We start from the raw sequence: 27908 nt of genomic DNA, 5'->3' as shown, positions 1-27908 counted from the left end.
TTAGATTTATATAATAAGACACAATCACACTATCTATTTACAAGCTTTTGCAAGAAATATCCATTTCTGACTGCTGAATCTGGCAGTGCTGAATTCCGTGCTATGTCTCCTACATCTGTACAATGGCGGCAACAACAGAAGGCGGAAGTGGCGCGAACGTCCAGCCAGCTATGACTCCTGAAAGTCGTATGTTCTTATCTTTTCCAACCTCTTTCTTTGCGATATTAAGATCGCAATAAGTTAATAACTATTTAGCATAATTTCCATAAGTCAGTGTGTTAGAGAACTGGCGTAGGCGACTGCGCTTTGAGTGTTGACTTCGTTACATAACGATGACCAAAATAGCTTCACTGATGTTTCAGCCCCCGAACCACTGTCAGATGCACAGAGGGCGAAGATTGAGCGGAACAGACAACGCGCCTTACTTCTAAGACAAGCCAGACTATCCAGCAGACCCTATACCGACCCTTCAGACAGACCCCGAGGACAGGGGTAGGTGTCATGTCAGCATGCTGTTTTCTTGTAATACCTCCAGCATGTATATAAATGTATGATATAACAGCAATATTTGCAAGCAAATACATAATGTGTACCTTAACATGGTCTAGCCTAACAAACTACTGCTCTGTTTAGTCATAACCAAACACATTCATACTATTTGGTGACCAGGAGCCCCCTACATGTAGCTCTGTCCTGTCACTTGCTACATTATGTAATTGAACACCTCTTAGGGTGTCCGCTACTCTCATCTCCCAAATAAACATACCCCCCGGAATAAACATACCCCCCGGACAAATCTTCAAAATCTAATAAACGTACCCCCCGGAATAAACATACCCCCCGGAAAATGACCAAATTGACACATAATCTGTGTCTATGCTACTTCTGTCCTAGGGAAAGGAGATGATAAGTAGGTAGGTTCTTTTTATTCGTTTAAGTCTGATTTACTTTTTGAGATTTACCACATTTGTGGAAAGATTGACATAACAGGTGACTATCACGTTTTCAAGATGTCAACCCTGACCAGACTGTAAGGTTTGATCCACTCACACTGGGAAGGACCCCTACTCTTTGTAACACTTCAATGTATAGTATCCACAATTTTTTGCAAAAATTGGGCATAGGTTCCCCGCTATGACCCCTAACCGGGGGCCAACGGTGCTTCAAATTCAACAAGTGAAAATGTTCATGATACATGCATTTTCTACTTGGAACTTAAAGCAAGTGATCAAGGAAAATTGTATAAAGTGACATCATCAACCACAAGTTAAGTCGCCAAACTTCTCAGTTCACTTCACACCTTCAGAGTCTACTCTTTTTTCATATATGTATCAACATCTAGAACTTGAACAGAAATTACAATATCCTGAATATATGCTCAGTGAAAGTATTACTTATTTGTAAAAGCCATATAGAAAAGGATGAACTTGCCATTTATCGTGTTATGCATTGCATATAAAACAAAATCACATTATTATATAATGTTAAGGACATTATCATATATTGTCCTTGGTTCAGTGTTGTTGCAATCCAAACAATTTCAAATCCAACAATTACCCTTGTATGTAGAAAAAAACTTTCATTTTGAGAGACTAAATTGTCAACAAATTTGTTATTTAGATGCCTCAGGCTTGTACAATGTTGCAACATGGAGGTTTGTTGGCAACAAACCACAGGGTTCTCATGTTACACATCAAAGGGCCTTTGAAAGGGTGAGCCAGACAGTAGTCATGGTAGCGGCACCAACACAGTAAGGGGCGGGGCTTACACGCAAATTTCTTGGAAAGCTCCAGCATTCTTTCTGTAGAGGAGTGATCTTTTTTAAAGCATTTTTATGTGATAATAACGGTGACTAGATTGCAATCTAATTTTGTGTATAGAATTTACTATATAAAATTCTTTTTTTAAAATTACCATGCACATTTCTGACTAAGGCAAATGGGTTTTATTTATAGATCGAAAAAAATTGTTTCCCCTTCTTTGAGGTGAGCTCTTCCATGCATGAGAGCCTTTCCCACGGACTATCACTGCCATGCGTCTTTACTGTGGCGATTTTCGAAGGACTAAATGTTTATGTTTGTGGTAGGATTGAAGCGTTTTGGTACATTTTGAAAGTGATTATACAGTTTCTAATGCTAAGACACAATTTTTACGTGGTGTTGTTTTTAGATTTTCAAAGTTTTTGGGAAAGGCTGTTATCTCACGTGAGTAATTTTACATGTGTAACGTTACTTGAAACACCGTGTGCCGTTGGCATACACATGTAATTTGTTTTCTGATCAGCGTGCTTTGGTTAACGATGTAAACAGAGACTTTCAAAGTTGTTTATATGAAAGATACATTTCAAAACTTCAGTGTGCCGTCTTATTTTCTCCTTATTACAACGTTTACTTTGTAGCGAGATTGACCGATATGTTAGTACCGCCAGTATTTCACAAATGCCGGGTCATTGTAGCGGCGGGGAAATCCACGTCATTTGGTCGAAAAATAGCGAATTAGCAGCAAAAATATCGGGGAAATATGGAAAGAAAACTAAACTTTTGATATAAGGGGGATCTTTGGTAAGCAAAGCCCCGATGGATTTTGAAAAAAAACAATAAACGTACCGTCCAAAATAAGAACGTACTGGGTGGATTTTTAGGCTGAAAAAAATAAACGTACCGGTACGTTTATTTGGGAGATGAGAGTACTTTACCAGTAACTGTTACAATGCTGACAGCTGTCTGGTACAGGTCATTGACCTTATTTGTTTGGAACGGAAAAACAAAAATGTTTCCCTTCCGTGAAGGTTAAATATAAATACGCCCCCGCAAGAGTAATCTTCAGCTCGGGTAGATGTGTGGCCTTGACTTCAATACTGTTTCTTACTTGTATCTTAGGTAAGGCCATGTTCATTTTATTATATGAATGACATCCTCTGGAAACCCCAAAACTGATGTAAGCGTTTAAATAAAAAAAGACTGGTAAAATAAAAGTTGCCTTCCTTGTGAAATCTATTGTAAAAACCCAAAGGGGCGAGTACGCCGCTCCCGGGATTCGAACTCATGCCAATCCCAATCCGCACGGCTTGGGAAATCAACGCGCTAACCACTAGGCTAAAAGGTCCGGACCAGTTAGACTGGTCAGTTAGTGGAGGTTGATCCCCACTGTTGCACTACTCCCCCTTTTCTTTTCAGACACTTCCCAAGTCTCCGAGTGCGACATCCCTGTGTGATCTGATTGTTACTTACAGGGCCGGTGTGGGAACTAGTAAAAACCCAAAGGGTCGAGTACGCCGCTCCCGGGATTTGAACTCATGCCAACTCACAATATGCACGGCTTGGGAATTCAACACGCTAACCACTACTAGTAGACTAAAAAGTCCGGACCAGTTAGACTGGTCAGTTAGTGCAGGTTGATCCCCACTGTTACACTATGACTATGAGTGTGTGAGATGTTACTAAGGCCTGTGTTTCCCCCACAGTAAGTCATCCCAGGGGAAGCTGCCAGGGAGAGTGATTGACTCAGGAGCAGGGTTCCTGATAGAGGAGGATGAGGAGGGGGAGGACCCTACAGCTAAAATTAAGGTGGTGCACAGACCTGGTGAGGAGACATCTCCTGATCTTTTTTCATTCTGAACTTAAAGGCCATCATGTCAATTCCATTACATGTAAAGAACAGATGCAAGATAAAAGTTCAGAAAAAAAAGGGCCTTCATTATGAAATCTATATATGTGGCCAGGGAAGGTTGAACAAATGACTTTGACTTTGGCATTCCATGACATAAGTTTCCGTTTTCGGAGAGAGTCTTTTTGCAATTCTCGGATGCTGTACAGGTCCGAATCAGGTTCAGCGAACCGGTATTCACCCATAGTCTGAACTTAATTCGTCATGTTTTGCAGTAACATCAATCTGTCCTTAGTGATTCCTATGTTCCCCATTTCCCAGGGCCCATCCTGGAACCCGACCGTGTGGCCTGTGAGCTGTGTAACAAGGAAATCAGCGACTCCTTCCTCTTCAACAGCTTTGATGTGCCTGTGTGTGATGGGTGCAAGTAAGGGCTTTTCTACTTTTGCTGCATATGTGTGCACTGGACAGGAACAAAATACCACAAGACTGAAGAATGATGTTTTTGACTGTGTGATGTTCAACAATTGGAGAAGGCTGTATACAATCTACCTAGAGCAAACATGTTCTTGTATCTTGCATGTAAATTTAATGATTATATTCGATTGTTTTCGAATACACACTTTGTAATAAAAATATTGTACGTGTCAGTTTCATACAAGCTTTCAGTATGTATTAAAGTTGAAATGTTCTATTTGCATTGCCAGAGATATGGAGGAGAAGCACAAGTTGATCACTAAGACTGAAGCCAAGCAGGAGTTTCTGCTGAAGGATTGTGACTTTGACCAGAGAGACCCTCCCCTGAAGTGTATCATCAGGAAGAACCCACACAACCAGAGATGGGGCGACATGAAACTCTTCCTGCTCTACCAGGTGAGGATAAATCTAAAATACAACACAGTGTATTCCGTATTACCCAAGGTACCAGCACGACTGTGGGATGGATCGTCAAAAGGCCAAAGGGCGATCAGACCCGCAGGGGGGCTGGAACAGAGGGATATGTAGGGAATGCACCTTGTTGTATTTCATTCATGTCATACCCACCCACAAAACACACATAATTTTTTCAATGTGAGATGTACCAAAAGTTGAAAAATCTTGGTGTCCTCAAATAAAAATTGTACCAGCACCAATTTGAATGTCTGAATACGATATTTGAATTTTTAACAGCTGCAGCACACGCAAAGTGCATTTGAAGGATTTCATGGAAGCCCATGTGATACAAGTAGAAGCCTGTGTACATGTGATAATCCAAAATTCCACATGGTCCGGAACACCTGTATCAAATATTATCACAGCCCAGGCATGACATAATATTATGTAATACTGATAGTATTGGCAACTTGGAAAGTAAAATACCATCTTGCAAATTGGAAGTGTTGTTATTGAAAATACAGGCAAAATGAAGGATTTCCCACACCAACATTTGATATAACCAAAGATTTATTCTGCATCACAGCACGCAGGTATTTCTTGGAACAAATTTAATCTTACCAGCAAAATTAGCAATTGTTGCTGACAGAACAATGCTATAATCCACTGACTGGATGTCATCAATTGAAAATTTTGTCTGCCTTATTGTAGATAAGGCCCTCTTTCCACTAGACATTGGTCGCTGAGTGACCATACAACTACCAAAATTGCATCTATGTGACCCTTGATTTTATCATTGGAATATGATGCCAAACAGAAAATGCAACAAAACACACAAAACGTGAAAAAATGTGTTCTTTATCTGTGAAAATTCATTGGGCAATCTTTAAAATCTCAGGTCGCTCAGCAGTCGCATCCTTTTACTGAAAAGATGGTGTGAAGCAGTAAAATGGAAAATAGCACAATTTTAGAGTACACATGTAACATCTACCAGCATAATTCCAACAGGGTACATAATTCCACCACCCTGAAAAGATATGTCCAACAGATCTCCAACCCAACATCCGCCAGTATGACTGCTCTCCTGTATATCTAAACTGTGCATGCCTGGGGGTGCTGTAATAGAGATCTCTCAAACCCACTGTTTTGAAAGTGGTGGATTTACGTAGCCCGGCAGTTTAATGTTAATGGGGGTTACACCAAAACAGGTTTCTTTTTGCTATTACAATACACTATTCCTTATCCAGGTGAGAAAACGGGCCCATGAGGTCTGGGGGGATGATGAAGGGCTGGAACAGGAGAAGAAAAGAAGGGAGGAAAATAAGAGAATCAAGAAGCAGAAGAAGTTTGACAAGGACATTAAAGGTAAAAGTCATGATTATTCTGTACTATCATGATATTCAATTATGGTGGTGAACTAAAATTTACCGTCAAAACTGCCTAAGAAACTCGGGATCAATAAAATCTGGTCTATGCGGACAGGTGGTCACTAAAGACAGGATTCTTAATGCTTGTGTCAATGGAAAAATTGTCTAAGGGACCACCAAATAGTGGTCACATTGGACAGGTGATCATTATGTAGAGGTGGTTACTTGTACAGGTTTGTCTGTACTTGTGAAGACTGTTAACATTTCTACTCGATATTATCAGTTTTGTTTGCTGTTGAGACAAAAATCATTCCTTTTTTCTGTTTTTATCAAAATAAAAAGCAGTTTAGAATCACATCCAATCGTAGTTTTTTGTATTGTTGTTTGTTGCAACAGAGTTAAGAAAGGCAGTAAGGAGCAGTACTTGGACCAAGGACACTTCATCTCACCAGCACGAGTTTGGACCAGAGTCGTACGATGAGGACTCAGACATGTACAGTAAGAAGTGTGCCACCTGTGGATTTGTACAGTCTTATGAGAAGATGTAGATATGGGAAGGAAAGAAATGTTCCTTATACAAGTATGTTATATTTCCTGTAGGTTCAAATATGATACTCAGGGAAATGACAATTTAATTGTAATGTGAATTTATTAATCTTGTTTTAAGTGATAACATTTGCATATGATTTAGCAAATTTGAGAAATTAGAGAAAAATATCTACATAATGCATAAGTCTTACTTCTAACATAGATATGAAAGGTGATTCAAAACACAATGCAAAGATGATTTGTCAAAGATTACAAATTGTATACCTACAATTTTGAACATACATTTACAGGTACTGAATCAGATGTAGTCAAACACATATCCTGAATGCTGTTGTGCCTGTAAATGTCTGAAGCAGATTTAAGTTCAGCCTTGAATCCTGTTACTTCTTCACAAATGTATGTAAGGACTATCCTGTGGCACACAACTACAATTCACATGTAGATAATATACAAACACAATCCAAATGATGCTATGTATAACTACATGTAGATGCCAGTAAAATATCTGAAGCAGATTTAGTGCAGTGTTGTAGTTTGGTACTCCTTTTCAAATATATGGAAGGACTGTGTATTACCTGTGGCACATAACAGCAATTTTGGATATACATACATATATACATGTAGCTATACAAACACATCCTAAATCTTGCTGTGTACAACTAAATACCAGTAAAATATCTGAACCAGATTTTAGTACAGACTTGTGTCTTATTATTCCTTCACAAATGCAGCTGCCGTGTCCATGGCCTCCTTGGCCTCTGCTGTGTCAGGATGGTCAGGGCCGAGGAAAGACTCAAACACTGATGTGGCCTGCTCAAACTGGTACTTTGACCTGGCGTAGTGGCTAGTGGCAAAGTAAAATGCACCCAGGTTGTATCTGTTGGAGAAAAAGTTTTAAAGTTAATTTAATTGTCTTCCAAAACAGTTAATACACTCCACCTCTACAAAGTTGGCCAAGGCTAATTCTAACGTCAGACAAGTAGTCAGTATAACTCTATCATCTATCAACACCGCCAATAGAACTGCAAATTTGGCACAACATACACTGACGATGATCTACGAGAGGCCAACCAGACTGCCTGTCAGTGGATACAGAGGTGGAGCTACAAGATTCTGTGAATCAGCCATAATCTACTGTAAAATGATTAAGGATCTCAAAGGTTATTTACAATCCAACATTTTAGCGACTGGTTCATTTGCAAACATTCATGCCTTATTCACCAACCACCAGTAAAAGTCAATCAAAACTCGCAAACAAAGGCCTGGCGTAGTTGCAGGGTGTTTGAAGTTGTGCCATTAGGAAAGTCACATTTCATCCCTTCACTCAGGTGAAAATAAATACCTAGCTTCGGTTAGGGACTTCCCTCTAATAGGACGTTAAATGGAGGTCCCATGTTTGAGGCGAGCCATACCTTTAGCAGATAAAAGAAGCCAAGGCACTTATCGAAAAGACTAGGGTTCCTATATATATTGTGAGCGGATCAAATAAAGCTGTCTTAATTATGCAGCTTGTTCTGTTCAGTACAAACCTGGTGTCGCGTTGCGCCATGAGGCGGTTTTACAGGGCATGCGTTATATACAAACAAAAATAGTTGTGTCCATACCTGATGATGGCGACATCTACATGGTTGTTTCCGTACGCCTGTACCATGGTGGCCAGCGCGGTCTCGTATATCTCCCCGGCCCGCTCGTCGTTCTTGTCGTCGTACACCAGCGCGATGCTGTTCAGCACGCCGGCCGTGCGCGGGTGACTGGCGCCGTGGATGGCCCGGACCTTACTCAGCTCCTGTAGGTAGAAACCCAGGGCTTCGTCCACACGGCCTTGTTTGTAGCAGACTTGACCAATCTGTGAAATAGCAAGAGAGGTAAATGTTACAAGTCGTCATCGGTATACATTGAAGTCACCAATTTTGTAGCTGATATAGAATGGACTGGCATGACACTGTTCAACAGTTACTGTTGAAACATGGATAAAGAAAACTGGTTGCCCGATTTTCTGTGGTGCCCAAACTGTCAAATAGCCAGACTATAAATAGATGAGACGAGATTTTGCAGCGCTGGGTATTGACCCTCCTGCTCCATTAGCTAGTGAAATGTTTACAATGAGATGCGTTTGATGGATTATACGATCTTACTCTTGGTAACTGATGCCTTAAGGGGACATGACTACAGTGAATGGTCCTATGTGCCTTTGGATGGGCCCTTTCCTGATGGTACACGCACCTTCATGGCGTCAAATAACCGAGTGGCTAGACTAGTGGACACAAGACTGAGGAGTCACAGCTGTGTCCTTGGAAAACGCACTTTACATGACTTTTCTCACTCCACCCAGGGGTGTAAAAATGGGAATCTGACTTAGGGTGGTGAAAGGCGGTGGGAGGAGAGGGAAGGGGTCCGCCTTCCAATACCGTGCTCTAGACACAGTGGATAACAATCTACTGCCCCTACAGCCCCAAAAGGGTAATGGGCCGAACTTTACCTTTACGGCCCTGGGAATACATTTTTTTCTAACAAAGTGCAGTCTCACCTGTCCCACTATGGATGCTACATAATGATGATGAGGACCCAACACGCTAGTCGCCACCTCCTTGGCACGAAGCAGCAGCTTCTTGGCTTCCTTCTGGTCTTCCTTGAGACTTTTCACAGATCTATAAGACATGTATATATATTTCCTCTTTACCGAAAATCTGTTCTCATCCAATCGTACAACTGATGTAAGCCAGTGATCTACAGGTCATTCCTATATTGGGACATATTGTATTCCTTAGGTTGAAATATCGCAAAAATTCCAGACCTTGATTTCATTTGCGCAGTAATTTTGCGTTTGCCACATATTTAAGATTCAATGGGCAACGAATGCTCTGAAGCACAGGTTACATATCAATATTAATAGAAAGAATATTGTATCAAGCTTTGTGAAACTCACGCTAGACCGAGAAGCCCCTTGACTAGATAGAGCTTCTCTTTAGGGGTGTCGAGTCTGGTCTGGCGGTCCAGGGCATCTGTGTAGAACTCTTCCGCACGTTTCAGCTCCATTTGCCGCTCACACACGTTTCCGAGACTGTGAAGAACCTGTCCAAAGGATGTAAATAAATGTAACAGTTGACGAGTTTCGACAGTATCTGTTGATCGCCAGAGAATCAAGCGTATCTCTCCCTGGAAATCTACCCCCATCATATTTTACCAATCTCTAAAGTTGTGCGATGATTGAGAGAACATCGGGCATATTACTGGCTAAAATTTTAGAGCTCGCAGACTCGTCAGCCGATTAATTTTCTTGCTGTGTGACAGAGATAGTAACAAAAGTCAAAGCTAAGTACCGCTAGGCCCACTGTCTACTTATAATTTAACGTTGGACACTCACATCCAGAACATCAGTGTGCTTGCATTTGTGGTGGAAGGAGAAGTTCCTTGGGTGGTACACCACCGCGCCATGTGTGTCCAGATAGCGACTTTCAAGCATCTTAAGCAACTCTTCGTACAAAGACCTGAAATTCAAAGAACGCTTCTATTAGCACAGGGGATCAGATCATTGTGACGGAATTTGTTCGCAGTGATGCTTTATTTGTGTATTTATTATGTAAACTCACATTCAACGTCGTCGGGCACGTCGTAAGACTTAGAGCATATTTTGTCAATTTGTGTAACCGGGTGACTGTGTACATGTCGCGTTATAACTGCTTTTTGTCACTCCTGAGCTGCGATAACGTTTGATACGGTTGTTCCGGACCGGTCAATATTCTATCGTATTCCCCGGGATTCGAAGTCGTATTGCATGGGCTTCCATCGAATGGTTTAAACGCGAAGCTTCGCGTGCGCCGATTGCGCGGCTGTAGTAAAGTCGAATACCGGATTTGGATTTTATATTTACAAAGGCTGATAGACAGGAAACTTACCTTGCACTTTTTAGCAGTCCTGCTTTGACGAAGAATGCTGCCATGCTGCGAAGAAGCGCGACTCTGTCCTCTTTATCTTGTTCGGACGATCCATGAGGTTCCCCTGCCAAGGCCTTCAGATAATCTACTTCCGCTTGCTCGTAACCTCCCACCTACAGGAAGTATTCGAGGATTATGACCCTAGTATTGCAACTAAACGTGCACATCTATCCTTGCCGATGAAAATGAATATGGAAAAAAGCATATCCTTGCCTACACGCATAGTATTTCATATGCTGAGATGAAATGATATCGTTTCAAAGACACACACAGGCAGCATTTAATTTATTGATTTTTGAGAAATGAAAAAAATGAGTCTATTTAATATATACCTGTTGCCAGCACTTCATGAGGTTGAAGGTTCCCTCTACAGACTTCATCATCCTCTGAAAGATTTGCAGGTTCGTGATGGTTGTTCGGAGACGCTCCATCTCACCAGCCTTGGAGAGAAGAAAAGGCAGCTCGTCCACCTACACAAACAATAATACAAAGCATTGGCAATCAATCAATCAATCAATCAATCAATCAGTCAGTCGATGGCCCAACAAGCAGTCAATAAACAAGCGGGACGGGATGTGATATCGACTTCCAACAACCTTTGACCCCTACATAAACATAATGAGCAGCAATCAGCCAATCGACCGATCAAAGTAGCAACCAATAAACATTCGGAAAGGAGATGAGGGCGATATCGACTTCCAACAACCTTTCACCCGTTGCTGACGTCAGACGTGCTTAAAGTCACTTGTCCAGAGCGATTGGATCAGATGCCTAATGAGGACTGATCGATTCAGTTGAAAAGTCCTTTTTTTCGTTGGAGAACAGTTTTCATTATAAATAATCATTTTCCAATTAAGAGTCAATCATTGATATCAATATTACAATATTTATCTTACAACTCTGTCGTCGATCTCTCTCGTCGCGAAGTAATCCGCCAGTTCCAGGTACTTCAGCCGCTTGTCGTCAGCAGTCGGCAGGTACCGGGCCTCCACTGCCTGGCGGAGATGGTCGTGGAAGAAGTTCAGGATCCCGTTTCGATTGATCAAGTTGTCATCCAAGGAGAGGTAGAAGGGTGACCAGACAACGGATGGTACCTGTTGTGAATAGATAACATATTGATTCTATAAAAGGCAAGCATTATCGATACAACATCTCAAATGTAGACTCATTTGCTATTCAGAAAATTTTCCACATAGAAAAGAGTTGCATTTGTTGAAGACTACCCTATTAAAAAAGTATCTTTGTACCTCTATGAAAATGGAGGTATAGTTTATGACCTAGCTGTGTGTCTGTATGTCTATCTTCGGGTGTTTCCTCAAAAATCATCAACCTCTGGATGGATTGTAATGATATTTTGGGCTGTGGGTAGGTTCTTGGAAGACGAAGGACAGAGTTGATTTTTGGCCCCCTGGTGTATGTCATTGGTACTGCTGCAGAACCTGCGGCTTTTGTATCTTCTTTTTTTTCCTGGTCATGCTGTGGTATTCATCATTAACTACTTATTCACTACACTATAGGTAGACAAGCGAAGGTAATACATACGTCTAGAAGGGTGACCAGTTCTTCCTCTGATAACCCACGATGAGAACACCAGATGGCTGACGTGGAGAGGCGGACAAGGTCTTTTCTGTGGAGTAGATGTACACGTCGTGATGTTTAGATTTGTTTTGAACTTATGACGCAAGAGCAAATTGGTTTATGTGTAACAATAAGGCTAATGAAGGTTCTGCCCAGGAGCGCCATCTTATGAATTAAATGGCCCATATCTTTTTTTTTATTACCTGGTGTTGACTCCTGTCTCAAAGTCATTCTCAAGACGTTCCAAGATCTTGCCGAAGAGGACGCCTGGATTTTCCGCCTCAAGATAATGCTGTATGCGGGTGGTCACCGTCTCAAACTCACCATACAGGCGCATCTACAACATAAAACGAGCTTTGTATTCATGATTTCAAACGTTATGGAGCAAAGGAATGTATCATGGAGACACACTGGGTTTGATATGAAATATCAAAATGATGAGAAGTTGCACAGTACAAAAGTTATAGCCTGGTATCCAACCCTGGTACCTATTATAGCTCCGGAGACTCCTTTCCGGAAAGGATAACTCTGAAGCTATTAATAGCAGGTTGGATACAAGGCTACAAAGGCCACCCAAGCAACCAGATAGATTTTGTGAACGGTCAAACCGTTCAAATCTATCCAGATGCTTGAGTTACTTTTGTATTGTATATTTTGTATATCGAACCTACATCTAAGTGATGACAACTTGAGTAGGATATGCCTGTAACGACTAGAACTTACGAATACGCCGACAAAGTTACCTCATCTAATAACGCCTTCAGGTACAGCGGGTTGTTTGTCTGCGGAGCATCAATGATCAGCTGTTTCTGCTCTTCAGACAGAGTTTTGGTGTATATGTCCTCCAGGTACCCCTTGATGATCGCAGACTTCTCCTCGGGTTGAAGAGGCTGTACACGGAAAGCCTCCCATCCGTTGGCCGAGGCAGCCTCCATCGCCTGATGACCGATGAAAAGATACATTTTCATCACTCAAAGCTTATCCGGATTCGTGATTTTTTTTTTATGCCAAGTGCTCAGCATAAGAAAAGGAAGCATAACGTTTCCGGATCCGAAGGTTTTTTCATGTCATGTGCTCAGCATATAAAAAGGTAGCATGACACACGCATGGGTCGATATACAACGACATAAAAACGAACAGAAAGTAAAGGCATCTGCACTCACCCTGCCAGGTAAGGTGGAGAGCAGCACGCTAACACCAGGTGGCATTTCATTTGGAATCCACAGCAAGTCGTGCTCATCACCTGCAAGTCAGAAGATAGATTTCATAATGATAACTCAGAGTCTTTTGTTAAGCCCCAGTCACACATAGACTCACAAACACACACTAACCACTACTGACTTAATCCTAATTATAACCACCAGCCAACTACCAGCCAACCCATTCCAGACCTTGGAAATTTCATAACTTTCGGTTGGCGCAGCCTAACACCAGCCATGCGCGTCGACCACCACCGACCTAGCTCCCGAACCACTCCCAACCATAGTTGGGCGAAGGTCGGTAGGCCATAATTGGCTATGTGTAGACGGGGCTTCAGCGAACGGGATCTCATATTCTCAGTACTGTGATATCCTGGGACGGTCTTTACCTTCTCCGACCAGCGCCGTCCCGCTGTCCAGCTGGTTCAGGGCGTCCATGACTATCAGTACCCGGCCCATCATCCCGGCCATCCGTAACCACACCGGCAGGGATCTGACCAGATTGGTGTCCGACGTCGGCACCGCCATGGTCAGGTTAAAGAAGGCTTTTAGCTCCTCCATCAGCCTAAAAGATAACCATACTAGTATTATTTCCGGACAATTAGACCTCAGACTCTGAAATTCCGCTGCAGTAGCAGCTAGGAGGCCCATTATAGAACTTAGCCTTCGATTTTCCGACCTTTATCTACCTCCTAAATATCAGATCCATCCACAGGCTCTCGAATTATGCTGATAACATACAAACACCCTAAAAATACACCGCTCGCTGCAGTACCGTAGGAAGCCGCCAGAAATCCATCCTCAAATTTGACCTTCGTTTTCCCGATACCAACCCTACCACCCACCAAATATCATGAAGATCCATCCACGTGCACAGCTTCTCGAGTCACGCTGTTAACATACAAACACACATGCGACCACAGCCACTCCACCAGAGCACAACCGAAAAACATAACCTTCTGACGAAGTAATTAGTAGTATTAGCTGTGGTTGTGATGATTAACATTTACTGTCTCTGCTATTTTTCTCTCCCACTTTTCCGTCTTCCTTTTGTGACACGTTAAGAATATTTTTTACTTATGTGTAAATTTTGACACGTTGTTTGATTATACTATGTTGATGAAACCATACTTTGCGCAGTGCAGAGCTCACTTATTCCCGCAAATCGTACATGTAACGTTACACCAACATATTTCATTCTTCAAAAGTCATGAAAGCATCTGAAGTACCTTCTGACTAAGGTGACGTGGTTCGAGCTCTCCGCAGAGCTGCCGATGAAGTGGACGAAGACGAAGTGATCAGGGTGAGCCTGCTCGTGCTTGGAGACCCAGTTGGCCACCAGGGCGGACTTGCCTGATCCGGACTCACCGACTAGGACCTGTTTCAGGATAGGACATGTGTCTGTATTGCTTCATCAGTAGTACGAGGCCAGGGTGAGAGGTGCCATTTGTGGTGCAATTTGTTTCATGACGAGCTCATTTTTTTATCAAGCAAGTTGAAATTTGACACAAAGGCAAAGGCATGCATCTTGATATGATAACATACATGTACTGAGATATTTCAGCCTCGAGAAGATATATGACTTTACCTTTGTGCCAAATTTCAACTCATCTGATGAAGAAAGGGAGCTTGTTATAAAACAAATTGCAATACTTATTGACTCACCCTCGTACAAGCAACTGCCAATCATTTCGTTGTTTACGACTCATTTAGAAATATTCATAGTTTAATGTATTACATATCCTTTTACCTTAGTACCTCAGCAAGTATTAGCCGACTGTGATTTCGTTTACTATAGGTACTTTGTTTCTTTGCGTAGGTTTCCTTCCCGGTCTGGGTGGATCAAATACTAGTAAATTTGTCCTGATATGCAGCTTGTAGAAAAAAACGTGATGAGGTGGTATGTCGGGTATACAATACAAAGAAACAAAAATTAGAAAAACAAGCAAACAAACTCACCAGAGGAGTTGATTTATTTTTGGCCATGAAGTCGTCGATCTTGTCGAAGTACTCCTGTCTGCCGATGTACACGCGCCTGCGCGCGTCGGCAAACGCCATGTGGTGCTCCTGTTCCCGCTGCATGGGGGTCATCTCTGTGCCCGGCGGGAAATCTTCATCCACACATCTTTGGAGGTCCTACAAAATGGAAAACAAAAAAAATGGTATCTTCCTCCCTCACTGAAGATGACTCGACGCTGCTTTCTGTTAGTGACGCAACTGTTAAGAACTGAGCTCCAAGATCTCTTACCGCTCGCCGTGCCAAATCACGCGCGCCCACACCAGATTGTGCTCTCGTTAGAGCAGATTCAAAATGGCGCCCGACTTTGGAAAGGGGTCATTTGAAATATTTCGCTACAAAGTGAAAAATGAGAGCGTGTAAAAGAGTAGACCGTCACCTCCATGATAAGAGTACATGCGTCCTCTGTTTCCTTGTAGTTCCTGACGTTCATTCCTGCATCTAGAACAGCCTTCCGCAGTTTGTACTGGTGTTCATAGTGCCAGTCGCTCTCGGACAGAAATACCTACAGAGGGTGAGGAAAATGTTAAGCTGCGTCTGAATTCCCTGTGTAGTGATACATGTGCACCGGAAACCTGTTCATCTGTCACCAGGTCCCGGACTGATTTTAACTGCGAGTAAAAAAGGCCGGGCCCGGCCGGGCAACCGCAGGGGCCACGTAGAGGCCACGGCCAAAAGTAAAAAAAAGTAAACTAGTCGGCCGGCTCCTTTTTTCCAATTGTGACCATAGCGTAACACTCCAGTCTTTATGTAATATGATAATCATTCACACAACGATTTGAATTAATTTTTCATTCTCGGTTGTGTTTTGTTGGTGTAGTATCTTTAGTGATACCCTAGAAATGTACAGTTAAAAAATTCTCTCAAATCAATTTCTTGATAAGAAAAAGTGATGGTTTCTCTAACATGTTATTTGACATTTATGGTATCTGATTGAGTCAACTTAATTTTGTTACAAATCGAGATGTGACAAACCTGTACATCGTCAGGGCTAACTGTGCCCGTGTCCGTGTTCACGGGGTCTCGCAGGTAAAAGAAGCAGCGGTGGCGACCCCCGTCAGGATTGTTGAGCGCCGCGTGTTGGACCTCCAGCTAATTATAAAAGTAAAACGGCAACGAAATTCAGTAAAGACATGAGAACGAAAAGGTTACACTTCTAATAGATCACAGCATATGTAACTAGAGGGCCCAAACTTATCTCACTTCTTTCCGACCACAATATCTATCTAACAACCAAAAATTGTGACCATAGCTTGTCCGTCATACGACATATGAACTGAAGGTTCTGCTGCAGAACCATAGAAAGCCGCTAGGTCACCCAAAGCCGCCCATAGTCTTTTTTTCTCATAATGTCAACACCTACCAATATATTTGATATTATAGAGATCTTTACACGACTTCTCAAGTTATGCTGTCTACAAACAAACAAACAAACAAACAAACAGACAGACAGACAGACACACGTACTCGAAAAGCATGTTTACCTTCTTGGCGAAGGTAACAATGCATACTTAGTACATGTATTATGATAGTCATAACTTAATTAAGAGCGAAGATTTAAGAAATTAAAATAGATCCATCTACAGTAACTTGGAAAGTGTAAAGATCGGTAAGTTTCGACCTGTCTTACCTGTGTGACACTTGTGTCAAATCGGTGATCTTCAATCCACTTCAGGTCCTCGTTGTGTTTAATGGCGTAGTCAAAACTGGCGTTCAGCAGTTTGTCTGGTTCGCCCTCTTTTTGACTCCACCCGAACCTCTCTCCCATCATACAGATAAAGTACGGGCGGCAACGGTCCACCTGTAAAGGGAACAAAGAACTGTTATCGACATGTCCATCTTAAACATAACTTTTGGTTAACAATCTATAAAGATTCTAACAGCATAATAGCCCATGTGTGTCTAAGCATCAGAAGTACAACAAAATTACCACAATACAAAGCTGAGTGATTGCGTATGGCGTTTTCAAGTTCAAACCGTTCCCAGCGCAAACTTTTCTTTTAAGATAAACTTGCCATGGAACACTTCTAAGTAGTATAGGCTTATTTCACGATCTTTCTTTTACAAGGCATATACTAGCTAGCCAAAAACATTGCTGATAAGATTTTTCATCCCTATATAGCTACCGTTGTTGAAGTCTCAATTATTGATAGCAAGTAGTTCGTGTATAGCAAAATCACGATATTTAAATTTGTTTCTCACCTCCTTGAGACAGATGGAGATGGTCCGTCCGTCATCAGACTGTTCCTTCGTGATGCCCCAGCGCAGATCGACGTAGGTGAAGAAGACGGAACGTTCGGCGCACAGACGATTCAGTTCACGGAATGTCTTCTTGATGAGGTATTCTCTCTCCCCTTTAAAGTCTCTGTTGGCATAAAAACAATACAGTATCTTATCACTACGTCTCATGCTACGGTTACAATTGAAAATAACGGCCCCGCCGGGAAGTTTAAGGGCTATCTTTATTTTGCCTTCGGGCATGACCCCTACTTGACCCCGTGGGACACCCTGTGGATAGCTAGCTGGATATTTTGGGGCTCGGCCGGGCCCCTGGATATTTCAACTCGCAGTTAGAGTCAACCCGGGACCTGGCGACAAATGGTCGCCGTAAGCTAATCGTGAAAACACCGAAAGGTGACCACACCCCCCCCCCCTACCCCTTCCATATCCGGCAGTCCATCGGGCCCAGGCTACACCCCCTGCGGGCACCAGTGCAAATGTGACCATAGCATTAACAAGGTTGTTGATTTTGATTAGAGACCAAGATGTGAGGCCTGGATATCAAATGATGCGCTAATGGTAGCAAACTATGTTTCATAGCTCGTATCATGATAATAGATAAACAATTGCCAAAGTTGTACTACTTTTGCCTGATGATATGATAGCCATGATTTGTTCCGAACTGTAGGGTGTACAAGTACAGTTTCTCAATTCCATTGAACAAGCTTTTAGCGTCTTACTAGTTTGGTAACTCACTTGAAGGTGCTGGAAACGAAGACCCTAATCTCTCTCTGCTTTGGCTTCTCCGATCGACGTTGCTTAGAGATCGTCGTGTTTACCTCTTGATCATGCTCAGCACTGTCTGTGAATGAGAAATGAGTGTGTGAAGGTGTGGAAGATTTGGGATATTCAAACTGTAAAGGTCTGCATTTGAAGTGCTATCATGATATATCACACCTTGTGTATGCCATTGACACCAATTGCAAGGAGAAAGACCGCTAAGGAACTGCAAAAGGCAAAGGGCATGCTATAAGAATGTTAGCATGCGACAACTATCATGGACTGTCACCAAGATTTTGACGCCTAGGCAGAATTCGAATAACTGAATGAAACTCCACCACTCTATGCACCTCCATGCACCAGGTCAATATAGTATGTTACCCTCTTATGGACTCTTCTACAATAATATCTGCTATATGGCTATCATACGTGCCAGTGGTTTCTCAGTAAAACCATGCATGGTGTGTAATGTGTTATATCCGCGACGTGCAAATACATGCTCAACCACCACCACTTCCACCAATGGACAGTTTTTAACTGTTACCTTTTTGTTTACCACCTTGCTGCATTGACAGGAGGGGATCCTCCATAGGTTGGGCTTTAGAATTATTGCATTAAATGATGAGAATTCAAACATAAGCATCAATTCTTTATTGGTAGTTAATCGACGAATGAACGAAATGCATAACATAATTATGTGCATTTCGTTATACCAGCAAAAATGACAAAGTAAAACAAAGCTACTGTAAAGGCAACATTGTATAGCACTTTTCGACATGACTATTTATTTTCCACTCAGATATATCACTTTTACACTTTAAAAGGCCAACGCCATGCCAGGCTCATAATCTATATTTCTCAACCATTACGCTGAGTGTTTAGTCAAGTTTGGCGTCATTAGAAATCAATTTTGATGTAGTCTACATACATTTCTAAAACGTTTTGTTCGTAATAAGTGAACATTACCTTCGTTGCTGTCCTGTGACCAAAGTTCGGCATTTTCCGTCAGCACCTTCTGAACGACCTTCTCCCTCAAGGCTGCCTGCTGGTTCCTCTCTTCTTCCGTCACGTTCTCGGAAATTACGTCAGCAAATTTGTCATCTTCCGCTGCGTTCGCCTCTCTCCTCACCCTGACGAAGGCGTTGGACATCCGGGCACCGTAATGACCGCCCCAGTGCTTGTCATCCTTACCTGATGAACATGAGTGAAAAGATATTGGCTATAATTATTGATTTTTTGAGGGTACATATAAACAACTGAGTTGGTGTTACACGACTGCGAAAGACATCATATCCCTCAACAGTTGACGTTAAGTTCCCACATGGGCCATGTCTACCGTACCTGATGATTGAATGCCAACAAGTCTTACTCCTGCGCCGTAGTCGGTAAATGTGACTTTTTCCTCATGCCACTGTCCTGAATACAGGTTTCCTCTCTCCCCGCTCTTATACCTGAAAGACAACGATGGATAATGCATGAGCCCCTCGGTGCCAAATATCACTGCATTGAGTCATTCACGCCAGCGTTTATTATCAAAAAGTTTATTTGCAAGTTCATGCCCGAGAGGAAGTGCAAGTACCTGGTACTAGGATGTGATTGACATTGTTGTAACAACAGACTACTCAAATACCAGTGTTGGCTATATCTAGACAAGTTGCGTTTGCCTTCATATTTGGAAGCAGAGGAAGACGAAAAGACACATTGTTTCTTGAATTTGTGGGTTCTGCGATTTTGAGAGAAAAGCGGCTTTCTGTTCGTGAGAAAGTTTGGTGCACTAGTTATCCAGAGAGGGAGGTCTTTACAGCTAATGAGTTGCTGTTGACATCAGCTATATACAGTTTATGGTATAGAGCAGCTTCGTGGGTGGGTCATTGGCCTTTCCTTACCTTTTGATGACGTCGCCGTCATACGTCATCAGGGTCACCTCCAGTGTGTAGAACCCTCCACCACAGACACCCTGTGTGTACCACTCCGACACCTGCAGGGAAGGTGAAAAGACGCGGTGATAATCTTGAAATTTCCGGTATGTAATAGACTGATCCTGACTGTCCATCACAATTACCAGGTCAACCAATGACAGCATGACAATTATCCATTCGACCAATGAGAGAGTGGCTGCGTGGCAATGTGGTAAGAAAGATAGATACAGGTTGAATACAAGTCAAAGACCGGTAAATAGACCGATTCCATGGTCGAACCCACCGCGTCAAAACATAAAAATGCAAATATTTGACGGGCTTTGACTTTGCATAGAAACCATTGAACTTATATATCCATCATGCTTGCCTTGTTCTGTGTGCGTTTCAACTTCCGATACATTATAATGACCATGCTAATCAAGTCTACTGACGAAATATTCTGTCACTAGGAATCTGTAGTCGTATTGATACGTTCCTATCGTGAGAACCTACCTGGATTTCAGGGGACGAGTCCAGATGTTCCTCAGAAAACGTCTTAGTCAGATCCACCTCCTGGTACTTTGTACAGCGCATGTGTGACGTCACGAAACCTACAGCACATACCACGATTTAACGAAAGAGCTATTCGTCCAATATACAGATATAGCATTTCATTGTATATCAATATCCGAGTGATGATTCCTTTATGACCTGCTTTCTATATTTGTAGATATAGTTGATTTTGCAAAGTATTGTACTGTTGATGTTGTTTTAAGTGTGCGGGAGGACAACTTGTAAAGGTACACATGCACCTGTTTGTATTTGTATTGTATTTATTGACAATGAAAGACAGGTCATTACACTGGGTCAGCCTAGGCAGCTTTCGCTGGTAACGGCTGACCCACAAATACAGACGAACATACAGTAAGATCATTACACTATCATAATACATACATAGTTAATGCGATACAATACAATGCATAAATACAGTATAAAATCATTTTACTTAGTAACTACCATGCAAATATATACAATAACATAACGTATATTACGTTGTGTGGTAAACCTAAATAAACAAATATTGATAGCGAACATTTTTCGGTTCCGTATCCTCCTTCTCTGATCTTCCAATCGCCACCGATATTCCAGTGAGACATGTTCCCCAACTGTAGATAAAAAGGATGGTGGGATATATATCGTAAAGATATCATGTCATGAATAATCATGCAAATAATATAATTCACGTTGGTCATAACTGTGTATTCTATAGCTCCCATTTCCGTTAACCTCTTGTCAAAAGACATTTTATTGTTCTTTGATAGTTAGTTGTTAATGCTGTACAATTTAGATCCATTTGATTGCCTTGTATTTTTGTAAGGTGGGAGATAGAAGTTACACAAGCCATCCTGGCCGAACACCAGCCGACCTTGACGGTTACCGGGACTTAGATAATTCCCCTGACGTACCTCTCCGCTGGCGTTCTCCAGGAGATTTGCCGACCAGCCAGCGATCTGCATCTTCTTCTTCTCCAGACTGTCCGGCAGGGGCGTGGCCTCCAGACCCAACTGTGGACAGGTGAGTGAAAACAAATTATTTCAACGAACATCAACTCTTTCAGATAGCAGCATGAAGATCTAACCATTGCGATTCATGCATGAGTTGACCAACTTACTAGTTCATCATTGCTAGTGATTTTGACGTAATATTTTCTGAAGGGCGATTTTTATTTTACAGAAAACCATACAAAATGGAAAGTCTAGTCTTTCGCGGTGAATTTTCTTCAACACATGGAAAATCTTGTCTGTGGCAATCGTTGAGACCTAATCCATTTACCGGTGCAGTTTGCTCTGTCGCCGCCAGTGCTCGGCGCTTCAGTGCGCCTGCGCCGGAACGTGCAATATTCCACGGTTCGAAAATGTGGCAGGTGATTGGCAACTACTCAAGAGACAGGAAATTTAGTGTCACGTTGAAATGACAGACAAGTTCGTATATTTGTATGTGCCGGTACCACATGTGTGTCGGGAGACTATTTGCAAAGTCATAATTATTATGCTTAAAACTAGATACTAGTACCCCCCCCCCTCAACTCCAGGGAAAAAAGGAACCGACTAATTTGCACCCCCACCTTCACTCTCTCTTGCTGTTCTCTCTTGACATCATCGGACGACTGTTTTGGTTCGACGTATGAGGCGTCACAGATGGAGAAGCCGCACAGGTAGGAGGGGTACGCCGTGAACTCCAGAGAACCGCCAGACACGGTCACGGGCGTGGAGAACGTGTGCGCCGTGTAGCCTGGAGAGACCTCCGTCTTCGCAGGTTTGAAATTTACTCTTTTCTGCAGATATCGGAGGGGTGGGGGTGTGTAGCAGTTTTAGGCAACAGAAAAAAAAATGTCCTCGTATCCATAATGCTGTGTGCATGCACTGGAACTGTAGGTATACATTGGAGAGTAAAGAGTACAGCTAGATTGTGCTACATACGGATCTTCATTAAGCTAATAAGGTCTGATGAATGAATGCTGTGATGAATTGCAATTCGTCGATTAATAACATAGCTATAATCGGTCGTCCGCCCATCGGTTATCCATCCAAGAAAGTACGGTACAGGGAACCAGATAACTTCACCATAGTTTTGTCGAGATTGAATAATGAACCAAACGTGACTTAATATATTGAATATTACACTGTGTAAGCATGTAGCATAAGTGGTCTTTCATGTAAAACATACATACAACCAAACAAATAAACAACAAACAATCACATACCTGTCCGTTGATGATGATATGTCCTCCTCCTCCCACATAGTGAAGGGTTAGGGTGTGGTTTCCATTTGGCAAGTTTGGGACCTAAAGGGGTAAACAATGGGTGTTCATGTTTAGTGGTTTTCAATCTACCAGTAATGAAGCATCTGGGAGAGGCTTTATGAGACCGGACAAAAGAAAAAAAAACAGTGGGTGTTCAGTAAACTTTGATATAAGAAATGCAACAGAAAGCTCCGGTTACACATAGCCAAACATGACCTCCCGACTTTCCCCAAACCATGGTCGGGAGTGGTTCGGGAGCTAAGTCGGCTGGTGTTTCGGGCGCCATTGATTCAAAACATTCGGCTGTGGACGACGGTGTAGGCCTGGAATAGGTTGGCTGGTGGTTGGGAGTAAGTAAGTGGTGACCAGGGTGTGTTTGGTAGTCAAATATGAATCTTAAGTTAATCTTAAACTGTTAAGACTGCCCCGACCTACCACCAACCTTAATTGACTAGTGGTCAGGAACCATATTCGGTTATGTGTAACCGGAAGTAAGTGACGGCTATAATTTGAGGGTTGCAAAACTGTCAGTAGGGTGTATTGAACAGCTAATCCACTTACGTTGTACGTGACCCTGTTTTCGTCCTCTGTCTGTGCGGTGTGGTTCCTGGCAGTCCCATAGATGAAACCATCGTAGGTCCCACACAGCAGTTGAGGCATGGCGCTGGTAGTTTTGACGAGTCCTAGAGTTTTAGACTTCGGCCCTGGAAGCGTTTAAGATATACAAGCTTTTAACACTAAATGTCTTACGTAGATCGTTAAACAATTCAACCGAAGAGTGCTCGTGTAATACTTTCTTTTACGAAGAATTCAACCAAAACAAAAGTAGCTTTAGATCTTAGTATTTAATTGGTACCTTAACATAAGTACCATATGTTAATATCACTGTACTCATTGTTTACGCTGTACACTGTTATTATTATTACATACTACATGTATAATGTACATGTATTTGAGATTAGCCTTTGGTTTTGTATTTGCAAATAAACTATTATCATTTGCATCTAATTAAGTCGATAAAGATACCATGCCTCACCTGTCTCGTAGTTGTGGTACAGACGATGTTCGCTCAGGTACACGATGTTGTTCAGCGCCTGGTAGGACGGCCCGGCGGTGTTCAGAGCGAACAGGACACCCTTCGGCTGGATCACGTGTTGGAACGGAGAGCCCTCAAGCTCAATCAGGAGCTTCTTGTTATCTACAGAAGAGTTTTTTTTTAAAGCATTCATTTCATATTCATCGACAACGGTGGCGGAGCTGACATATGGTCGAGTTTGCAAACTGGGTAAAAATCGGAGGCTAGAAGTACGAATTATGTACCATATTCTATAAAGTCTCATAATCGGGCATTCCCAATAGAGGCTAAATGCACTAGCCTAGTGAGGGTAAATAACTAGAAAAATGATTATGCTATATTTCATCTACATCTATCATGTCTAGTCTCTTCCCTCTTCTTGAAACAAAACCACAGATGGTCTCAGATTTCTCCCAACTAAATGCTAAAGCGCTTCAAATTCAGTTCTAGAAGAGCATACATAAACTGGTTACGTTTGTACTTGGATAATTTCATCAGGTTGGAGAATCGCTGGATAACAAAGTTCTTTATTCACAAGAAAGACATACAATTACAGCCGAGTTTTCGGCGACCGTCTGTCATCTTCTTAGTACTATTGCACACTGCATGCTAGGTGTCGCTGCTTACAATACGTTCCGAAACGTAAAGTCTTGTCATATTGTCAAATGAAATGAATGAAATATATGCGGTCCAACGCTTGTGTTATTCTTTTCTTCGATACTTGCGCATGTTCCTTATGATAACCTTAGGGCTAACATTTGTAACAGACATTTCTATAGAATTACACCCACCTTGATCAGTTTTGGAAGCGAACACCCTGACCAGACGTAGTCCCGGGGTGGTCTCGTCCTCTGCCCACCGCCTTGTGAACGCCATTCTCCCCGCCGAAACCGACACCAGGTCCGTGTTCTTCACCATGGCAACCGTCCTCTCGTTCACCTTCATGACGACATCAGACGGAGCCGTCACCCATCCGCGGATCCCGTTACCGTCTACTGACACCACTCCGCGGACAGGACTGCTCTCATTCGTTGCTAGGCAACCATCTTGGTGGCAACGACCTTTGGGGTCATCAGGTTTGTCTTCAGTGAAGTTAGACAATATGGCGTACCTACAGGGTAGAGGGGGGCCCTCCACGACAAGTTTCCCGTTGGCTATCACAAATTTCCACTGATCCGCCGACTCAGGTGCTCCTTTTCCCGAGCTGCCTGCTGCAAACGTTGCCTCCACTGACTGATCTCCCTGTGTTACGATGGTTAGCACGTAGAGGGAGGCAGTGGTGGCTGTTTCAGGCCCGCTGCTGCTGGAGCAGAGAACCACCGCCATTCCACATTCCCGGCACTCCGGCAGCAGGACGGTCTGCGAATCTCCTCGGTAAGCCTGAGTGTGGCGGACCTTCGCCCCCCTGTCCTGACCACCGGGTGTTGGCGCGAACGTGTCTCGGTTGTGGAAGAGGGCGTACCGGCTGCTCATCGGTCCCGCGGCCTGTAGAACTCCCTGACCGTCCACCGAGAACTTCCACAGATCCTCACCGTGATTGAAAAGCTTCTTCATCCGAAAGGCGTTCTCGCCTGCTCCCGAGCTAATCACGTACATACAGGATACAACCTGGGAACATGCGAAAATAAACTTATTATCCTGTGTTGCCGGACTATTCTAGGGCTGGCCCCCTGGATATTTTTAACCTCGCAGTTAGAATCAACCCGGGGCCCAGTGAGAGAAAGACGCCGTAACCTAATCGTGAAACATTGAGAGGTACCCCTCTAGTATCCGGCAGGTCATCGAAAAATTGTAACTTTTAGAGCATTGCAGACATGTAAAGATTGTGTTGACCCTAGCTTGATGAAGCGCAAAAGAAGACAACTTCAACAGAAGAATCTCTATCGTGCACCTTGCACCTTGGTAAGAGTACAAGAAAAATAGATGATGATGAACAGATAATGCAATGAAGTGATAACAGACAATAATGAAGATGTCTTGACAAGAATAATACACGCATTGATCTTTTTATCATGAAGGAATGAATGAATGAGTGAGTGAGTGAGTGAGTGAGTGAAAGACCTTTCTTTTCTTGTGTCCATGCCTCGAAGCGAAGGGCTAGAAAAAGGTCGCCTATCTTATGACTTCACAAACATATACAAACATACATGTCACAGTGGTAACTTTACCTTAGCAGTATCGACTCCGGGCACCACCCCACTGCACATGAGAATGGACGTGCCCCCTCCGTTCCCGCCGTTGACGTTGAGGCGGAGTTTGGCAGTCTCACCTTCCTCCTCCGGGCCGTCCATAACCACCCCGACGCCGCCGTGCCCCCAGCGGGAGTCGTTAGAGAGCAAACAGGCAAAATTCATTCCGAAAAGGCAGTCCACCAGTAGTCTGGAATAGAAAAAGCCAGATACATGAGAATATTGTACTTGTCCTTTTGAATACCAGATAAGATATAAGTTTTTGCCAAGCAATATAGAACACAGTTTCAAATCTTCAATATGCGGGAACATGCTATGCTAATCACCTTTTCTTCTTCAATGAATTCAATATATAGTGAAAACGGATGTGGAAGGGTGTCGCGACATAGTTACACTTAAATGTCACAGGTTCATAATTCATCTTTAGTAGTTTACACGTATTCAGGTCAGCTGGAAAATGTTTGATAAAATATGTTATTGCAGACCTGATATTTATTTTCCTTACAAATAAAACTAAAACGTCATTTTCATTTACTTATCCATACCTGCCGTCTTCGTCTGTCTTGATGCGGTTTTCTGCTCCAAAATGGCCGCCATGGCTCTTAACCAGAGATGTCGCCTCGACATGGTTACAGTCGAATCCAGAACGGAGAAGGAATATCTACACAAATGACAGAAATGGGCAAAAATCAACACATTTTAACATTGTACATGTATCTATTAACGCAAAACAATGATCTCTCTCCTGGTCAATCATTCCCTTTTGTCGAATTCTACGATAGGAACCCCGTACGAAGGCCTGTGGGAGGTTAACAAACGATAAGGATTACGATTATCAGTGATTGGATATGTAGATAGCATGTCAAAATATTCTTGCTAGTAGAAGACAAATAGGATAGGAATAAAACCTACTTCAGTGGTTGAGTTGTCTCCCTTGTTGTAGCTACAGGACAGCAGCAGGAGTGACGCACACCCTCCGTACCCGGCGTTCACGTTAAAGTCCAGGCTACAGAAGCAGCGTATGGGCCACTTGGCGTTGTTTTTCGACAGGAGGCAGGCGATGTCGGCTACGTGTAATGACAAAATATACAATTATGCTATGGTCACAAGTGGAAGAAGGCTAGGGACCCAGCCGGGTAGTTAACGAGCTTCGCGGCCCCGTGGGACACTTTGCCGCTAACGTGCTCTTTGGGGCCACGGCCGGGCCGCCAGAATTGTGAAAAGTCGCAATTAAAATCAACCCGGGACCCGGTGACAAATAGACGCCGTTACTCACTCGATGATTTTATTCAGTGCTGATAGCAAATTACTAAGCCTTATGACACCATATACACCTCGAGATTGGTCATTAACCCTTGATTATTATCACCTTAATGACTACCTCTTGAACTAATACATGTCCGTCTGAGAGTCAAATGCACATTCTATTTCATTAAGTTTGTTGTTCATGTTAATTGTATGTTCCGCAAAAAGATAGATTACCTGGCCGTTTGATTTCTGTAAGATCTGGAAGGTCAGCTTCAGTGGATAAATCGTTCCGTACGTGGATGACGTCATGTTCTGATGACGTCACTTCCGCCTTCAGATCCTCCTTGGGGACCTTCACACATGTCACACGAGGACTAATTTCCGCCGTAGGTTTTGGTTTATCGTCTAGATGTTCTTTTTGAACGTTCATGTGTGGATCGTGGTCCGCCTTGCCGTTCTTGATCGGTGCTTCCGGTTGCTCATTTGCCCGCGGTGTTAGGTGCGGATGTGGGCCGGGACCATGAGAGGCGCTGCAACCCATATTTCTACTAGTCTAGCCACTGCAATGCAA

At 42.8% G+C, this 27908-nt stretch overlaps 2 protein-coding genes across 3 annotated transcripts; one reads left to right on the top strand and one right to left on the bottom strand.

Annotated features, from left to right (window-relative positions):
- Positions 1-52: 52 nt before the first annotated feature.
- LOC136427961 (DNA repair protein complementing XP-A cells homolog) lies at positions 53-7083 on the top strand. The gene is made up of 7 exons (XM_066417193.1): positions 53-186; positions 363-492; positions 3464-3582; positions 3928-4033; positions 4314-4479; positions 5727-5844; positions 6243-7083. The coding sequence occupies exons 1-7, from the start codon at positions 123-125 to the stop codon at positions 6392-6394; spliced, it is 855 nt and encodes a 284-aa protein (XP_066273290.1). The 5' UTR covers positions 53-122; the 3' UTR covers positions 6395-7083.
- LOC136427960 (uncharacterized) lies at positions 5032-27908 on the bottom strand. 2 transcript variants are annotated; one of them, XM_066417191.1, is made up of 36 exons: positions 27572-27908; positions 27002-27156; positions 26635-26750; positions 26069-26279; positions 24692-25508; positions 23862-24023; positions 23387-23529; positions 22787-22867; positions 22148-22357; positions 21489-21587; positions 21116-21188; positions 20536-20633; positions 20011-20102; positions 19466-19575; positions 19091-19315; positions 18669-18722; positions 18101-18206; positions 17327-17489; positions 16755-16925; positions 16100-16216; positions 15504-15629; positions 15067-15243; positions 14337-14485; positions 13497-13672; positions 13072-13151; positions 12652-12846; positions 12112-12245; positions 11873-11957; positions 11227-11424; positions 10663-10800; positions 10292-10443; positions 9760-9883; positions 9322-9467; positions 8923-9043; positions 8000-8241; positions 5032-7272 (listed from the first exon to the last, which is right to left on the bottom strand). In XM_066417191.1, exons 1-36 carry the CDS (start codon positions 27876-27878, stop codon positions 7107-7109), a joined length of 5919 nt encoding a protein of 1972 aa, XP_066273288.1. In that variant the 5' UTR covers positions 27879-27908; the 3' UTR covers positions 5032-7106. The 2 variants fall into 2 exon arrangements, with proteins under 2 accessions (XP_066273288.1, XP_066273289.1); XM_066417192.1 differs by lacking the exon at positions 18669-18722.

This window comes from Branchiostoma lanceolatum, chromosome 2 (genome assembly GCF_035083965.1).
Source record: "Branchiostoma lanceolatum isolate klBraLanc5 chromosome 2, klBraLanc5.hap2, whole genome shotgun sequence".
NCBI lineage: Eukaryota > Metazoa > Chordata > Leptocardii > Amphioxiformes > Branchiostomatidae > Branchiostoma > Branchiostoma lanceolatum.
This window is presented reverse-complemented; position numbering and strand designations above follow the sequence as displayed.

What these genes read in the sequence shown, in the direction of transcription:
- LOC136427961 (XM_066417193.1), top strand. Translation starts at nt 123, where the DNA reads ATGGCGGCAACAACAGAAGGCGGAAGTGGCGCGAACGTCCAGCCAGCT. An exon ending in AGCTATGACTCCTGAAAGTC is followed by an intron (nt 187 to 362) that starts GTATGTTCTTAT and finishes CTGATGTTTCAG; the next exon opens with CCCCCGAACCACTGTCAGAT. An exon ending in CCTGTGTGTGATGGGTGCAA is followed by an intron (nt 4,034 to 4,313) that starts GTAAGGGCTTTT and finishes TTGCATTGCCAG; the next exon opens with AGATATGGAGGAGAAGCACA.
- LOC136427960 (XM_066417191.1), bottom strand. Translation starts at nt 27,878, where the DNA reads ATGGGTTGCAGCGCCTCTCATGGTCCCGGCCCACATCCGCACCTAACA. An exon ending in GACGGCGACGTCATCAAAAG is followed by an intron (nt 19,576 to 20,010) that starts GTAAGGAAAGGC and finishes GTTGTCTTTCAG; the next exon opens with GTATAAGAGCGGGGAGAGAG. An exon ending in GGACTGCTAAAAAGTGCAAG is followed by an intron (nt 9,884 to 10,291) that starts GTAAGTTTCCTG and finishes TTTGAATTTCAG; the next exon opens with GTCTTTGTACGAAGAGTTGC.